Below are 17,653 nucleotides of genomic sequence, written 5' to 3'. Positions count from 1 at the left end.
ACTGCTGACATACCTGTAACCACAAACTCTTTCATTGGAACCTTCGCAGACGACACAGCGATCATGGCAACAGATACATCGCAGTCGGAGGCAGTTAAACATTTACAAAATGCTTTGGATAAAATAAATCAGTGGACCATCGATTGGAAAATAAAACTCAATGAGTCAAAATCTAATCACGTCACTTTCGCATTGCGTCACATAAACAGCAATCTCCGCATTTACCTCAATGGGATTCCCATTCCGCAGGCAGAGTCAGCTAAATATCTAGGATTAAACCTGGACAGCAAACTAAACTGGAAACATCATGTGAAGCAAAAAGCTGAGCAAATCAAACACAAAACGAGACAAATGTACTGGTTAGTCGGATACAACTCTAAACTTAACCTGTATTGTAAAAGATTGATTTACAAATCAATTTTCGCACCTATCTGGATGTACGGCTCTACTCTTTGGGGCTGTGCTAAAAAATCAAACACAGATATCATCCAAACAAGTCAAAACAACTTTCTTCGCATGATCACCAACGCATATCGTTACGTGACAAACAAAGAAATTCACAAAGATTTAAAAATACAATGGGTTGCCGATGTAATTCGGGAAAACGCCATCAAACACGAAAAAAGACTGCTTCACCACACCAACGTAGAAGCCATCTTATTACTAGATACAACAAATGAAATAAGGAGGCTGAAACGTGTTAAACCCCACGAACTGACATGAAGGATGAAAACAGCACACCGCATAGGGACTCGACCATTGGGTCGTAAAACCCACACAAGTCTTACTTTCTTCTAATTACGCAAGTAAAAGGAAGATAGTACAACTCAACCCTAGTAATAAATTAACAAATAGTTAAGATTGTACTATTCATACCAATAAAGGTGTTTTTGAAAAAAAAAAAAAAAAATTTATTTCAGTTTCAAAATTACAAATACAAAAACATCTGCGTAGCTCTAGTGTGACGAAGTCAATTCGAAAGGGCTACGAAAATTCGAAAGAGCTTTCTTATTGACTTATCTTCAAAAATTGGAGTTAGAAGTCTTTAGGACTTTCCGTCCGCGGGATCTTATAGAGAGACAAGCAAAACAAACTGCAAAGAAATTGAATCGTCTTACTACCATCACCCTAATATGCCCATTAAGAGTAATAGGTACGCACAACATGTACAAACAAATCAAAGACATCACAACGGAAATTTATTTAGTAAAACATTTCCTCTGATTTATAAGCAATCAATTCAACGTTGTAGATCGACACAACGTCAACAACGGTAATGTTAAAAATTAATTATTAATTAACGGAAATATGCACAACACAGCGATATCATTTTGATCAATAACTGTAATTAAGAGGCTTACAGCAAACATTTTCTTTATCCACTGAGCTGCTTATTAAAATAAACAAAAATGTGCATGATATTCGACGTAAAAGCATGTATAATTATACCATTTCAATTAGACTATACGCTCTCACTCTCGTCGAGTTATTAGTAAGATGGCTTCCAGCTAAAATATTACAACTTCAAAAGACGTAAATCACATGAACAGTGGTTTTTTCTGTGTGCCAAAGCCATGGAAAATATCCATGGTGTGTGCTTTCGGGGGAAATTTTATAATCCTTTGAATACTTCAACTTTAAAACCGAAGAAAATTGTTCCACAATATAGCTGTTGTATTCCACTGTATCGTTCATTAAATTTTTGATGATTATTATGGGCGGTTGAATAGAAGTTTCTGGTTCTCGCACTTTGGTTTTCATTTTTTGTTGCTATCTTCTTTGAAAAAGAATAAAGTGAAAATGCATGTTTGATGTTATTAATAAACTTAAATAATGTGGAGGGAAAAGATGGTAATGGGAAAGTTGGCATTTTTCGTCGACTGAAAATTCTTCAGTTTTTCTTTGTCTTCAGATTTATCTTTCATTTAGATCGCTTTTTACTTGTGAAATTGCTAAATAAGACAAAAAGACATTGCACTGCTCCTAGCATAAACATAGAAGATATTCGGAGCTCGCTGCTACGTAACAATTGGTTCAAAGAATTGAAAAGAGACAGAGAACTTTTATTGGTTAAAAACCCACTGTCAAATAAACGAAGTGCTAAAGGCGAAGTGCATTTACAGCCTGTTCACTTCGCGAAGGTTTTTAATTCAGTGTTAATGCTGACAAACAAAGAAGTAATGAAGTGGTATTTTGGCAGCGTCAAAACGAAGTTTGTTTGCTAGAAAGAATTTTGTCCTCAAACAATACTCTCTCTAGCAAACAAACTCTCAGCTCTCTGAGTCAAATTCACACCTGATTTCTTTGTATTCTACATTTTGACTGACTACGCTGTAATGTACATGCAAATTACAAAGGCTACTTGATTCTTTCACCACCTTAATGAAAGTAGTTTGGTTGCTAGAGAGGGTATTGCCTCACACAATTATAGCATAGCCCATTGTATGACCATTTACAATTCATTTTTCGATTACATATTCAATGCCCATAACAATGACGTGTGTTCTACGATAATAATGTATTCTCCGTTCATAACCTTAACTCCGACAACAAACACATTCACATATTCCTTAATCACACATCCAAGCCAGTTGAATATTAAATAATCAGTCAGAGATATTCGACATAATTCGGATTTAGATAAGAGTACATTATTCATAATCACATCGAATATTGAAAGCGTCATTGTGACTTGAATTTATTTAGTGTGATAAATTCGCATGAATGTAATTTCTAGATGTTTCGTATAAAACTTATTGTATTCGGAGTTGCACACATAAAAGCCAATTTGGTAAAGGGACATTTACGTATCGGCAGGAGGAGAAGTTAGTTGTTATATTGTTCGTTATGCTGACGAGATTTTTATCACTTTTAATTTGATTGACCCACTAAAAAAATTTCTTTCAATTTTATGCGAACATTTAGCGATTTAGCGATTGTCATTGTGATTTTAGTTTACTTTTAATCTTTGAGGGTTCATTATAGAACACCTGATATCTGACACGTTTTTTTTTAAATGTGCAGGGCGAGGCAGGGCACCGTAAAGTTTAGTTGGATTTCAAATATTTTATAATGACAAATGGTTTGCACAATAATTGCAATGGCCATAGAGTTATACTCGAGAGATGGCATGGTGGCGCTGTCGATCAAAGGAAACCACAAAAATATATGGGAAACCAGACATGTTTAAATAATGACAGCGCCACCTTGGCACCTCTCGATTGTAACTCTATGGCAATGGCAGAACGCATTGAAGACGGGCTAATTTGTCTCAAGAAAACCTACATTACCTGCATTTATAGGAGGCACAGGAGTGGTAGCTTTTGTAGATTGGACAATTTGGATTCATCACTTTTTGGCAGGGATAATTTTCGGAAAAACATTTTTCCATATTCGAAACAGACTCGAAACTGGTCGATTTCGGCCTGACCTGAACCTGAAACGGTCGACCTGAAAATATTCAGGTCACGTCCAAGTCTATCACTAAGATACTAAGATTACCTGAACCTGATCTGACCTGATTGACCGGTGAGCTGGTCTATACGTAAAATAGAAAACGTTTACATAAAAAATCAGGTAAACCTAAAAATCTGCCAGGTCAAGTTATTATTTTTCATGTGGGATTCATCTTCATCTTGTCCTACTGCGCGGGGGAGCATAAGGCTCCAACAAATTTCCTCCGTCGCACACGGCTCAGCGCCGAGGCTTTCACTTCGCTCCAAGTCTTTCCTTGGTCCTTGGCTTCTTCGATGATTGTCCTTTTCCACGTAATCTTTGGACGACCCCGCTTCCTGTTTCCCTATGGATTCCAATCTAGCGCAGCTTTCGCTATGTCTTAACTGGGTCTTCGTAGAGTGTTTCTGATCCAATTCCACTTTCTTCTCCTGATCATTAACCGGTTATGCTCCACAAATCTTCGTTTGAAATGACGTTCGGCCAAAAGATCTTCAAGATTCGTCTTAAATATTTGTTGACAAAAACTTGAATCGAGTTCGTCACTTTCCACGTCTCACAGCCGTATAACACACTGAAAGACAGTTTGTCTTGAAGATACGAATCTTCAGATTCCTTGAAATTTATAATTATCTTCAAATGACGTTCAACGCTCCAAATGATTGTCGCACTTTTTGGATCCTTTGTGATTATGCTTCCAAGGTATTTGAAGCTGTCAACTTCCGTTATTTGCTTGCCATCGATGGTTAGTACACAGGTGGGATTCAGGCCAGGTTAAAATTAAACTAATCAGAGGTTCAGGTCAAGTCAGATTCAGGTAACCTGGATTCTCGTAGAAGACAACCTGACCTGATTCCGAGCCGTAGTATCAGAACCATTGCACAATTAAATATGATAATCAGATTCATAACAAATCTGATAGGATCATTAACATGCGAAATATTCGGAGGCTGATGAAACCACAGTAGGCTCTACGTTTCTTTTTTAAAGATAGATAACTTGATTTTGTTGTGTGGGCTAAAACAAGAGCGGTAGCTCTTACCACAAAAGTGTCCAAAGACGCTTGTTAATTCAGTTTTATTGCTATGATGTTGCTAAAATTCTAAGTGTCATACTGCATGGGAACATTAGGGAACTGCAATGTGTATTGTTCCTAGAACGACAGAGATATTAATCACTGCGTCACACAATGATTTTACATTTGTACAGTTTTTGTTTTGCACCTCCCACGTCAACACTGAGTATGCAGAGACAGTTTTGCACCAAACATCGATTTGCAGAACGACTCATCCGAAATCATGACCAACAAATTTTCAACCAAAGTTTTACCTTATGCGAACACTCTTCGCTAAAGATATAGGTACTCAAGAGATTAATCGACTGCGATTAGATTAACGTGTTTCTATGTTGTTTTTTTTAAACGATTCGTATAAATAAATGGCAAGCAAAGCAATGTTCGGTCATCAGTTGTGTTTGTACGTTCGAACGAGGTGTTTAATTTATTTATTCTTTTTCTGTAACACTAAGTATTTGAAACGCACCAAAAATGGGTAAAGTTAAATTGTACTATGCAGATGGAGGGCCAGCTTCGCGGGCTGTTATCTTAGCTGTGAAAGCATTGAATTTGGATGTGGAATACATGTAAGACACGGAGACAATTAATTATAATTAGGTTGTGATTGGACGATGAAGTTTTTCGTAGATTCTCATTCAGACAATGAACCTATGTGAAAAGTGAAACTTATTAGTGACTCCTAGCATGTTGAACATAGAAAATATTTGGAGGCTGATTAAAACTCAACAGGTTCTACGTTTCTGTTGTAAAGAAAAATGACTTCTTTTCGTTGTATGGGTTAAAACATACAATACATAAGCGGCAGCTCTTATCAGTAAAGCCTCCAATTTCAGTGTTAATGCTAGGAGCAGTGTTATGTTGAGCATTTTTATAACGTTGAACTTCTCTCCGCTCAGAAAATTCTTATAAATTTTGTTGACCGTTGCAAATTTTTGATTAATAGCTTAACCGACTCACATGCCGGCCAAAACAAGACTGCTGAATACATCAAAATGAATCCACAATCAACTGTTCCGACTTTAGATGATAATGGAAAAATAGTTTGGGACAGTCATGCAATCACCAGATATTTAGCATCCGCTTACGGTACGAGTGGAAGCCTCTTCCCAAATGATCCATACCAACGAGCCGTCATTGATCAGCGTTTGCACTTCGACGATGGCGTCCTAATGACACGCTTTGGCAAAGCCGCCGGTCCGGTGTTCCGTGGACTCGCCAAAGAATACAACAAAGACGATTTAGAGTCGCTGTATGCTGCTCTTGATATTTTGGAAATTTTCCTGAGCACCGGGCCATATGTTGCTGGCAGCAGTTTGACTGTGGCTGACTTTAGTCTCATTTCGACAGTGACAACCATAGATAAGTTTATTGGACAATTGGATGCTGGTCGATTCCCGAAAGTGGTGGGCTGGATTGAAACGATGAAGAAGCTTCCATATTTTGAGGAAGCGAATACTAAACCTTTGGACAAAATGTACCAAGGATTGAAAGCTCGAATGGGTTGATTGAACGCGATGAAAAAACAAATATATTTTGCATAACGCAGTGCGTTATTAACGCACACACTCATTGTTTTATTCACTTTGGTTAGCGATTGAAAAATTTCATGACTTAAGGGCATTTTACAGTTGTCGCGTTAAGTGTCAATTTGCCAAAACTTTGAACTACTTATATGGAATCGTTATTCAAGCCAACAGCGATCCAAACGAGCTATAGCTCAAATGAATCGTCGTTTATTTCTCCGAAGAGGTCGCGAAAATCGTTATCGAAAATCAATAACTGAATCATGTCAAATTCTGTCGAAAAAATCGAAACATCGGAAAAAGCTAAAATTTGTGAAGGGCTCTTGGCGGCCGGGAAAGTTAGAAGCAGGAAGCTCTAACCCGGATTTTCGTAGCTGAAATGAAGCACTATCCATTGATGCCTCATTTGACCATAGCCACAGAAAGAAATGGAATTGATTTTTCGCAATGTTTCTCATCCCATCAAATTTTGGAAAATCGTCGAAATTTGACGTTCCCCAAAAAACGTTTTTTTTTTCGAACGACTTCATCAAAATTTTATTCTTTTTAGTTTTACTAGATAATACTTAGTAAAGCTAACGTGATACAGCCAGGAGATGGCTCATAGTTTTTCCTTGCAGAAACCAGACTGAACCAGACATTCTAAGATTCTTTTGTTCGAAATTTTCCCTAAGTCTCTTATGGAAATAACGTCAGTCTAGTGACAAAGAGTTGCATTATTATCATTCTTTCATAGATACTTCAGTATATTACTAACAAAGCCCCTTTGAGCGTCTCTTGTACGAAAGCAAGGCCTAATTTTGAGAATTATTTCATTAAATTTCACCAAAATTCACTCAAAAATTCAATAAATTTGGAGAACTGTAGTGAAATATTTCCCCATTTTGGGCCCTAAACGAAAGTAAAATGTTGTAGATCGTAGATGTAACGTATAGATACAAAGCATACAAGCCATCCAACAACATATTTCTACAGCAATACCCATTCAAGAGAATAAGTTATATGTATTATAGCACTACAGTCAATAGGTATTATATGGTATCCATTTTCCCTTTCTGCTGAAAAGTCATGAAAACTGTTCCAAACAACTCAACAACAATTTTCTAAACAGATAAAACGATGTTCGCAGAACACTTTTCTATATTTAAATTGTTTCTCGTGTTTTTTTTTTTCTTGTGTTGTGTTTTTCAAATTGCCTTTGTTTTGTTTTCTCGTTAGAGCCACTGCATATATTATGTGCTCCAATTTATCTATAATGTTTCCATGGTACGATATCTGTTCTTCGTCTTCTTTTCCTTTTTACCCACTGCTGGTACCTACGAATTCATTCATTCGCAGGTATACGTCTCGGGGATGAGAGCAAATTTCGGTGTGAAGTTTCAATATGAAATAAATAATTCAACGAAAGGTGTAACTGTACATGGTTATGGAGTAGTAGAGGTGGGTGAGCATTGAATCAACGATATAATGTTTTTAGAGGTTAGATAAATATTGCTATTTATTGCCATTTTGTTCAAATTTATTTACATTGTTTTTCGTAGTGTGTGGGATATGTGTTTGGCTCATATTTGCATAATGGTATATGTTCGTGTTTGCTTGACTGCTATATTAGAGAATCGAGATTGACTTTAAATTGAAGAGAAAATCGGTTCGTTGCTTCTAGTCTTAAGTCTTCTTCAATCTCATCCGTTTTGTCTCAGTTGTTTTTTCAACTCGTTTTTCGTCTCTACCTATCTCTATGGTCCCTACCAATTAGAAGCGTCACAAGCGAAAACTTTACTTTACAGTCTGCTGAAACAATAAAAATGTCACCTAAACGGTGAACTTTCTTTCAATGTGGTGGCGTAACGGAGAGCACTTTCCTAAGGAAATTTTATTTTAAGGCCCGTCATTGGGAAATGACAGGACAGTTTCCCGAAAATGTATGGAAAATTTTATCACAAAAATTCACCGAAAAAATTCAAAGAAACTCACCTCTTATGCTTTCCATTGTATTCGGTCATGGTCTCTTTAGATCGCCAAGGCATATTTGAACACTAAACACTTTTTACTCGATGAAAAAACAAAAAGTTTTTTTTTGTTTTGTCGCGACAAAAACACAGAAAATATTTCCACACAATTGTGACACTCCGCTATTATAAGTATTAGAATGAATGTTTGCTGTGTTCACTTCGGCGGTAAAATATTTTCATTCAAAAAAGTGTCCGACCCTTCAACGATGGTAGACATTTATTAAAATTGTAACCTCTCCCACTTCTTTAGTAAGCTAACAAGACTTCGCTGAGTTTAATTATGCCAACTCTTTGAATAAAAATATCGGTTGAGGTCGAATAATTGTCCGCTGAGCTCTAACAAACCTCCGCTGAGCTCTAATAATTCTCCGCTAGGCTTCAGTAAGAGTCCGTCAGACCTTAGCACGTAGTAGTAAGGCAATGAAGCTAAGCGAACACTCAATAAGCATCAGCGGATGCCTAATAATTGTTGCTATGATTTAATAAGACTCCACTTAGCTTTGGCAGATCTCCGCTGAGTGTCCGATTAGCTCCATTAAGCCTTCCTGAAACTTCCTTAGGCCTAACGGACACTTCCTGAAGCCTACCGGAGAATTTTTAGAGCTCAGCGGTGGTTTGTTAAAGCTCATCGAAGAATTATTAGAGCTCAGCGGAGAATTATTCGACCTCAGCCGATATTTTTATTCAAAGAGGTGGCATAATTAGACTTCCCGAAGTCTTCTTAGCTTACTAAAGAGAAACGAACATTTATTTACGCTCAGTGCAGTCTTACGAGAGGCCAAATTTTTAATAAATGCTCTCCCACCGTTTAGAGAAAATGTCCGTTGAGCTCTCGTAAAGCTTTAAAAAATGGTCGATGAGCATTATTGAATGTATACGCTACCCTTTGTCAACCGTTTGATGATTGTTTTTAAATGTCCGACACTTTTTTGAATGAAAATATTTTACCGCCGAAGTGAACACAGCAAACATTCATTCCAGTACTTATAGTAGCGGAGTGTCACAGTTGTGTCGAAATATTTTCTGTGTTTTTGTTGCGACAAAACAAAAAAAAACTTTTTGTTTTTGCATCGAGTAAAAAGTGTTTAGTGTTCAAATATGCCTTGGCGACCTAAAGAGACTATGCCCGAATACAATGGAAAGTATCAGAGGTGAGCTTCTTTGAATTTTTTCGGTGAATTTTTGTGATAAATTTTTGCATACATTTTCGGGAAACTGTCCTGTCATTTCCCAATGACGGGCCTTAAACTTAAAGCATGAAACTCACTCCATTAAGTTACCGTTTAAATAAAGCTCTCTTTGCTTGACAGCTGTCATGTAAACAAATGAATGTGATGGAATAGGTAGAGAAGGAAATATAATTTTGACCAGTTATTTTACCTTGCCTTGGGCGATATTTGTAAATTTGTATGTAATTCCTCTCATTTCGATGTGTGACCCACAAATTAGTTAAAATACTCTGATCGGGAATCACTCACCGTGAAAACTCTACTCTGTTAGTCTTTCAAAAATTCATTTTGATTCTCGTTTTGATTCATCGACTTTTCTTGAACTCTTTTCTAAACTAAACGTGGTGAATACGAATGGTGCAGGTCAATCAGAGACATGCTGACGAAGCGACACTTCTCTCAGAAGACTTCGACAAATGTGCAGTTTGTATATCCGAGCAGATACCGACGCAAGTTGTTTCCGAATCAATGAATTACCTAGCATCATCCAATGTATTCCGGTCTGTTGCCCGATTCATACGAAATTGAATACCAGAAAGTATTTCCCGCAATACGAATCGAAAATATCATTTTCGCAGGAGGCAAACTGCTAGGTAATGGTCAATTTTCGCATGCGACAGACAATAAATATCCTTTTCAGAAAAACACTTTCTGACTCACTACCAGCAATGTGGTGACTCAACCTCATACAATAAAACTCTTCAGTATTTCCAGGAATGCAGTGTGTACGTAGGGTCTCGACATATATCAGTAGTGAGACAGTTACTGTTCTTTGATTGATACAATTTTATGAATGAAAGAACAATAAGTGTCCGGCTACTGGTGCTGCCACCCTGCAGACTGATGTGATTTATTTAAAAATTCATGTCAATACTGATAGCTCAAACACTTTCAGTCTTTCTCTTTTCCAACGTATCAAAAAGGAATTTCTGTACATCGGCAGCACCTTCAGCGTTCACCTGATAATATGGCAACGCTTCCATTAACTTCTTCCAAGCTGACAGTTTCGGATACTTGTCCGCATCGATCGGAGCAACTCTGTCCACCGACGAAATGGATGAAATGCAGCAATGATCGGCAATTGTTATCGAATCGCCGCAGACATAAATCCCATTTGCCAGAAATGCTTCCATCAGATCCCAGCATTTTTGCATGTACTCGACTTTCCATGTTGGCAACTCACTTTCACCGAAGAAAAATATCGGCTCGAACATGAACCGTAGCCGAGCAAATAGGAATCCCGTATCGAAATGCAGACGGGCGTTCACCTGGGCACGTTGAACAATATCTTTCGGATAGAGCGAGTCATCCTTAGCATATTTGTCAACAAGATATCCGCAAATGACATGACTGTCGTAGATGATGACGCCGTTGTCGTCAATGGTCGGGACGGTATGTTGTGGGTTCAGCTGCAATTTAGGTTGTTGTTTGAAAAATACTGATGCAAAAGGTCGTTCGCTTTTTAAAATATTTTATTGTCTTGGTGAACCCTATCAGTCTGTCTGAAATATTTTTTGTGTACCTGTTTTGGACGATTGATTTTAGGCAATTTCGCGGATTGTAGGCCGAACGAAGTGAGGCTTACAAGCGAAAGTGCCTTAAATCAACCGTCCCAAACAGGTGCACATGTAAGTTTTCATGCAGAGGGCCGGAAACCCGAGAAAATTCGAAAAATTGCCCTCATTTTCGGCCCCGAAGCATGAAAATGACTATTCATTACACCAACTGCGAAAGTTGTAATTTTCGCTTCCCGAATGAGATGCGAAAGTATAAAAATTCAACTCTCAGTTAGCCACGACATCACAAGAGGTGCGAAAATACTTTCGCCTCCCAACAGAGGAGCGAAAGTACTTTCGCCCCTCAAACGAGGATGCGAAAGTAAATGACAGCAACAACATGTGTTCCGTCTGGTGTCGTTGTGATCACTGTGATTGTTGTGATAGAAAAGAACGTTGCCAATAATTTATACATTTTTCATATTTCAGCTTATTTGGGTACATTTCATCAGTTGGAACATTATAAGGAAGCTCAAATTACAATTTTCGTAGTTGTTGTAATGAAAAGTTGTGTGGATCACATGGCACGACGTAAAAAATTCAACCGTGTGCGAAGTTTGCAGCCCGTGGCCGAAGGCCAGGGCGGCAATCGCACAGGTTGAATTTTTTACGTCGTGCCATGTAATGAAAAGTTGTGTGGATCACATGGCACGACGTAAAAAATTCAACCTGTGCGATTGCCGCCCTGGCCTTCGGCCACGGGCTGCAAACTTCGCACACGGTTGAATTTTTTTACTTTCGTCCCTTGTGATCCAAATAACCATTGTGAAAATCGAATGCATAAGATGCGTGCGGCGGAATAGAATTTCGAGTAGAATAAAGTCTATTAGACGTTACAACAGGCTATAGAAGTCACACATGAGACGAAAAAAGGTGGAAAAAATGAAACTTCGACTTTTTCTATTCGGGTGTGGGGCCGTAGCAGATTACAGATTTGACGATATTCACCACTCAACTATGTTGAGTCAACTGACTTACTTTGATAAATTCCGGCTTTAAGTGGTCTCCTTCCAATAAGTTCACATTCCTCAGATCCAAATCGATTCCCAGTGCCTTGGCAGTTAGTAACACCGATCTTACCGGTGGACTTAACGATAAATAATACAAAATAATTTTCGACGACATAATTCTCTTTAATCGACGGTTTCAGTTGTGGTGGTTATCTTAATGGATAAAGTTTACTAACCCGACGTGATTGGCAAAAATTATTTCGATAACGTATAACGATAGCGAGACTGTACCTTCGCAAGCAAAGTGTGCAGTTTAACTAAAACACTTTACGAGTCTGACGAGAATGTTCACTATAATAAACGTTCATCGAACAGTGATATGCAAAAGAAAGTAGTGGTGGAATAACAACCAACATATATTTAATCAAAACTCGTTTTTATTTTATTGAAACGTTGAATCGCATTGTCATTGTTATCTCGACATGCGAGATTATGTCCGCTACGTACATGTATTTACTTAACTTAATTTATTTTTTTAAACATTCCCATGTGAAAAAAATGTTCTGCTTTTCTTCGACATCGAGACTAACTGTACTGCCTTTTGGGCATTCAGTTAAGAACCATCTTTTCAATGTCTTTTAAGGTATCCATCTAAAAGTACGTCGCGAAAATGTTGACAAAAAATATTAACCATCTTGACACAGGCCCGCACTGGTTTGATGGGCATTCGGGCGACGCCCGAAGGACATTTAAATTTTTTGTATGAGCGAATGGCTCATAATAGCGAATGTCTTACAAAATTTCTGTCATTCAATGCCCGAAAGGCTTTTGGGTAGCCAGTCCGGCTCTGTCTTGACAGATAATGTCTTCTGTTCGACCAATATTGCATTAATTTCTGTGGAACTATATATATATATGCATTCTTAACGTAAAAGTAAATCGAATTGTTTGGAAATCGGTTGACTGAAACATAAACTCAGCAGCATTTTACAATAACCATGTTTAAAGATATTTTTTAAATGGTAGAAACTTGGTTATTAAAAAATGGTGTCCAACTAAAACAAGTAAATTGTGTCCATTTTGTTGGAGATTTTGGAGCGATTTACGAGAGTAAGAGACGCAATTGCTTTTGTGAAGCACCCTAAATCGTACGTAATAGCTACACGAATACTCTCTCTAGCAAAAAAAAACTACTTTTATTAAGGTGGCGAAAGTGTCAAGTAGTCTTTGTAATTTACATATAAATTACGGCGTAGTCGGTGAAAATGTAGACTAGTTTTTGTAGTAATAAGGGGTGAATTTGACACAGAGAGGTGAGAGTTTATTTACTAGAGAGAGTATGCTAGACCTTTGCACTTACGTGTCGCACTGCGTTTACTTACTTACATCCATAAATAAGTATATCTCAGCTGAAGTTTTTTTTTTAGTACATTTTCTACCTTGGTGTATATTCCGAGAATAACTTCGTATGTACAATTGTATATAACGAGTGCCAGCGAGTGTATATACAATTGTACATAAGAAGTGATTCAAGAAATATACACCAAGGTAGAACAATGTTTTATCTCCTGCAAGCTGATATTTCATACATTAGCGAAATAACCACAAAAATTTGGATTTAAAATTAATTAATTAAGAGCTTCCGAGCCTACGCTGAAATTGTAGCCTACATTTCTGCGTTTCGAAATTTTTGATCGCTGATATCTTTTTATGAGAGCCCTTTTTGAAAAATGTACGACCACATTTTCGAGTAAAAATATGTCAGCTTTGAATAAAAAATAAAATTGTCTGTGAAAGTTCCATGTGCTTTGAGAAAAGTGTACCTTTGATGCAAATTTTGGGCATCGGTACAGTTTTCTCAAAGCACATAAAACTTTCACAGACAATTTTATTTTTTATTCAAAGCTGACATATTTTTACTCGAAAATGTGGTCGTACTTTTTTCAAAAAGGGCTCTCGTAAAAAGATATCAGCGATCAAAAATTTCGAAACGCAGAAATGTAGGCTACAATTTCAGCGTAGGCTCGGAACCTCTTAAGCATGTTGTTTTAAAACGCATTCACAACAAAAAAAACATCATACAGAGAATCCTTTATTTACTTACTCACACACATATACTATCCACCTCAACATTTCGTTCAAATCACATCATTCCGACTACTCTGATTATTTGATCGATGTAGAAGTGACTAACGAACCACTACCGACACCAATTGCGTCGCGTTATGTGATTTGTTGGCGTAGTGGTCAGCATGTTTGGTTGACATGCTGCTGGTCCCGCGTTCGCTTCCGCCATTAGGCGATTTTTTTTTTCAAATATGTAGATGGAAAGTAAATTTACCCTAGGTGGGTTATGTGTGAATTATCCAATCGTATAGGCTGTGGTTATGTATGTGTTTGTGTTTATATGCAGAAACGCCGAATGTATGAAATATCAGCTTGCAGGAGATAAAGTTATTAACTGATAGGCAGAGAGTTTCTTGAATTTTCTTGATTTTGAGCAAATTCACGAAAAGCCTTTTCATTAAAATTCTAGAAATTTCAAGATATTTTCTCTAAAGTAGTCTCTGCCGATAGGGGATGAAAAATTACGACACGACAGGACGGATTTGAATTTCACGATAATTTGTTTGTCCTGAAATTATTAGCATCGGTTGAATATATCTTAACTTTCCTCGCTTTCGTCACAAAACAGGGTAACATTAGTCGAAAACAAGACGCCATTTGAGTTGTTTTACGTATTGTGCATTGTTTTCACATAGGTAACAAAATAAAAATACCTTTGAACGACCATAATATTTGACAAACTAAGTTCTAACACAATTTTCAGTCAAAAAAAATGACAATGACTCAATCTCAATCTCTCAATCTGATCTTAATAACGATCTTAAATACATCTGGATTGTTCTGCAAAAAAATTTATTGAAATTTTGAAATTCAAATTGAATGGAATGGATGTTTTAGGGGTTAGTTAGTTTTGCACAGGTAAAAATCCCACTTTTTATGCCAAATACTGCGAAAGTTTGTATTTTCGGTCCTCAAATGGTGACCGAAAGTAAAAAAATTCAGGCCTTGGGCCGAAAGTAAATGTCACTGTCATCATTTTACTTTCGCCCCGTGGGCTTGCGTATTTGCGGGCCGAAAGTAAATGTCACTGTCATCATTTTACTTTCGGTCCTCATATGTCTCGAAAACACATGTTCACTTGATTGAAAGTACGCATTGAGTGTAGTGTTGTGTTGACGATAGCCAAATGTTTTGTGAGCAAGTGAATGTATGTTTACAGTAATTTCATTTGTTAAATTGTTTTTATTTTTATACCAGGGGGCTGCCGCCCCCTGGACCCCCGCGCTTTTCGGCATTTTGGTGTTTCTACAGCAACTTTTGTTGATAACTCAACAGTTTAATTAAAATTATGTTTTGTTTCGGACCGAAAATACAAATCTTCCGCAGTATTTGGCATAAAAAATAGTATGCATCACTCGGGGCAAAAGTAAAAAAATTCAAATCGTGTGATTGCCGCCCTTGCCTGCGGCGCGGGCTGCAAACTTCACACGTTTGAATTTTTTTACTTTCGCCCCTTGTTATGCAAAATACTATTTGAATCTTAGCTGTTCTTGTCGGTTTCTCTGATTTCTCCCATTTGTCATTTGAATTAACATATGAAATAATAGAATCGGAGAAACGGAAAGGAACAGCATTTAAAGCTTAGAGATACTCAAAAAAAGATTTTTTACGTAGGCAAAGCAGTAGAACTTACTTCGTCTCCATCGTAGCAAACCTTGAGCAATATAGTAAAATTTCCGAGAAAAAATGGCAGAAACGGACCATAATCGGAGATGTCGGCTTTTTCGCCAAAGTTAACAAGTTTGCGTCCCTTTGATTAAAAAAAAGCTTTTGACGAATTCTTCTCTAAATTAACAAGGGTCAGAATTTACTCACAGTTTCCACTGCAGGGCACTCCACGTTAATGTTAAAATCTGACAAATATTTGCATAAATCCTTATTCTTTAGCGTATACAAGTCCATAGAATCACTTTTAAATTTAAGTGATATCTGCGAAAAATTCATTAATTATTTCATACTCCAGCAGCAAAACATTCAGTCATAATTTTGGGCAGTCCATCGTTCGAAATAAAAAGAAAATTAGTTACCGATGCTGTGGTGTAAATCCTGTCCATGGTCAGGTTAGTGGTAGCAATCGGTTTACAATCGTCACTCAACTCGAATTGAAAATCCTTTTCAAATTTAACATTATTTGCCAGGCCACTTTCCAATTCCAATATATCTATGTCGCATCCGTACTAGATTTGTAAACGATTTTAAAATTTGAATTTCTTTCAAACTTAAATCACTAAAGAACAGTCACTCCATTTCCATCTTTTACATAGAATTGATTGGAAAAACTATATTTAAAAATAACTTACACAAGCAAACGAAAAGCGAATGGACTGAAAGATCAATACTGCAATAATCGAGACAAAATATTTCATTGTTAAAGAGAATTGATAAAACGTTGATTAAGGCGGTAAAAAGCGAACAAAAAATTTTGGGGTAAAGATTCTGCTTAAATATAAAATAATGGAAAAGAAAAGTCCAGCCACCTGATCAAAGAGAAGACGTATATAACCAATAAATGTGCGTACCAGCAAGGGGTTGCTTACTTTGTTTTATCAAAAGTTGATATAGTGACTTTAGGTGATTTTCTAAGCTAAATGACTATATTCCATTGATCTATCACGATTTGTAGATAAGTTACTATGTCCAGGTATGGCCTATTCCTCAAAATCTGTTGATTTATCTTGAACGCATTCATTATTCTTGTCAAAATAATATGAAAATGAGTGCGTTTGAATCCGTTTTGAAAATCGTCATGACCTCCGCGGTGACATTAGACCATATCTGGTAGTTTATATTCACTCATACAGTTTTCCACATGACTTGAAAATTTTGACAGATGACTCATACATATTACTTGGCTTTAGACTGAAATGTCTATCGAATCAATGAATGTAAATTACCAGGTATGGTCCGCGCGGATGACATAACGATTTTGAAAACGGACTCGAACGCACTCATTTCCTTATTATGGTTATTATGGACATAAATTACGAATGCATTTAAGATAAATCGACCGAGTTTGAATAGAATCGGCCATACCTGGTTATTTACATTCATTGTTTCGAATGACCTAGCGGCGGAACAAATATCTGAAGTCTAACTTTAGGCGCAGATATAATCAGCAATGAATGTACAAATAAAGGCTACAAATATAATATACGCATTGTACTGATGACCATGAACATTGTAACAAAAGTCTACGTTGTGACAATTGTGCGCGAGCACACGAAGAAGTTGTTTTATCGAAAGAATTTTTTTCTGCTTGTGTCAATATAGAAACAGTTTAATACAGTAGGTTACAGTGCATGCTGCGAAAATGATTCATTACATGAGGGAACAATTTTGAGATAAGAGCAACCTCACAAGTGTGTTGTTGAGCAACAAGCGTCGGTAACTGTTAGTTGAGACAAGTGTAGAGTTTACAAAACCGAGCCGAGGGCGAAGTATGTAACAACACTTGTCGAAAACTGTTACCGAAGCAAGTTCTGATTCCAAATTAATGAATTATTTTGAAACATTTTCTGTATTCTATTTTATTGCCTCGATTAATTTAAATGAAATGAAACAAAACGAATCAAATCTACAACAGAAATTTAAAACAAAATATTTCTTTATAGGTCAGCGGATTTATTAAAAACATTTCTTCGGGCGACCTTTTTCGTCATACATTCGTTGCAAAATAAATCTGTTGTCGTGTACAAAAAAATATTTTGATCCCGAAACACCACAGATGG

General features: G+C 36.9%; 4 protein-coding genes and 1 long non-coding RNA gene across 7 annotated transcripts in view; 3 read left to right on the top strand and 2 right to left on the bottom strand.

The window, feature by feature from the left end:
• The window catches only part of LOC119076707 (tyrosine-protein phosphatase Lar-like), a 130,792-nt gene that overhangs the window by 52,837 nt on the left and 60,302 nt on the right, over nt 1-17,653 (top strand). The gene's annotated exons all lie outside the window — the stretch shown is intronic.
• On the top strand, nt 4,791-6,069 carry LOC119079474 (glutathione S-transferase 1-like). Its single transcript, XM_037187803.1, has 2 exons — nt 4,791-5,094; nt 5,472-6,069. Exons 1-2 carry the CDS (start codon nt 5,000-5,002, stop codon nt 6,031-6,033), a joined length of 657 nt encoding a protein of 218 aa, XP_037043698.1. The 5' UTR covers nt 4,791-4,999; the 3' UTR covers nt 6,034-6,069.
• On the top strand, nt 8,876-11,373 carry LOC119083770. Its single transcript, XR_005088996.1, has 3 exons — nt 8,876-8,886; nt 9,070-9,073; nt 10,991-11,373. It is a non-coding gene; the product is annotated as an uncharacterized LOC119083770 (long non-coding RNA).
• LOC119077534 (glutathione S-transferase 1-like) lies at nt 9,969-12,165 on the bottom strand. 3 transcript variants are annotated; one of them, XM_037185875.1, is made up of 5 exons: nt 12,033-12,153; nt 11,827-11,978; nt 10,183-10,701; nt 10,099-10,127; nt 9,969-10,013 (listed from the first exon to the last, which is right to left on the bottom strand). In XM_037185875.1, the coding sequence occupies exons 2-5, from the start codon at nt 11,971-11,973 to the stop codon at nt 9,977-9,979; spliced, it is 732 nt and encodes a 243-aa protein (XP_037041770.1). In that variant the 5' UTR covers nt 11,974-11,978; nt 12,033-12,153; the 3' UTR covers nt 9,969-9,976. The 3 variants fall into 3 exon arrangements, with proteins under 3 accessions (XP_037041770.1, XP_037041024.1, XP_037042539.1); XM_037185129.1 differs by having other exon boundaries at nt 11,827-12,165; XM_037186644.1 differs by having other exon boundaries at nt 9,998-10,125; nt 10,181-10,701; nt 11,827-12,164.
• Nucleotides 14,006-16,318, bottom strand: LOC119082851. Its single transcript, XM_037192840.1, has 5 exons — nt 16,226-16,318; nt 15,953-16,102; nt 15,741-15,854; nt 15,559-15,675; nt 14,006-14,705 (listed from the first exon to the last, which is right to left on the bottom strand). The coding sequence occupies exons 1-5, from the start codon at nt 16,289-16,291 to the stop codon at nt 14,655-14,657; spliced, it is 498 nt and encodes a 165-aa protein (XP_037048735.1). The 5' UTR covers nt 16,292-16,318; the 3' UTR covers nt 14,006-14,654.

This window comes from Bradysia coprophila, chromosome II, assembly GCF_014529535.1.
Source record: "Bradysia coprophila strain Holo2 chromosome II, BU_Bcop_v1, whole genome shotgun sequence".
Classification (NCBI taxonomy): domain Eukaryota; kingdom Metazoa; phylum Arthropoda; class Insecta; order Diptera; family Sciaridae; genus Bradysia; species Bradysia coprophila.
This window is presented reverse-complemented; position numbering and strand designations above follow the sequence as displayed.

Coding starts and splice junctions, on each gene's coding strand:
- LOC119082851 (XM_037192840.1), bottom strand. CDS start 16,291: ATGAAATATTTTGTCTCGATTATTGCAGTATTGATCTTTCAGTCCATT. Junction 15,855..15,952: donor GGATTTACACCACAGCATCG/GTAACTAATTTT, acceptor AATTTTTCGCAG/ATATCACTTAAATTTAAAAG. Junction 15,676..15,740: donor AGTGCCCTGCAGTGGAAACT/GTGAGTAAATTC, acceptor TTTTAATCAAAG/GGACGCAAACTTGTTAACTT.
- LOC119079474 (XM_037187803.1), top strand. CDS start 5,000: ATGGGTAAAGTTAAATTGTACTATGCAGATGGAGGGCCAGCTTCGCGG. Junction 5,095..5,471: donor AATTTGGATGTGGAATACAT/GTAAGACACGGA, acceptor TTTGATTAATAG/CTTAACCGACTCACATGCCG.
- LOC119077534 (XM_037185129.1), bottom strand. CDS start 11,973: ATGTCGTCGAAAATTATTTTGTATTATTTATCGTTAAGTCCACCGGTA. Junction 10,128..10,182: donor TGGAAAAGAGAAAGACTGAA/AGTGTTTGAGCT, acceptor ACATCAGTCTGC/AGGGTGGCAGCACCAGTAGC. Junction 10,014..10,098: donor GCACCAGTAGCCGGACACTT/ATTGTTCTTTCA, acceptor CTACGTACACAC/TGCATTCCTGGAAATACTGA.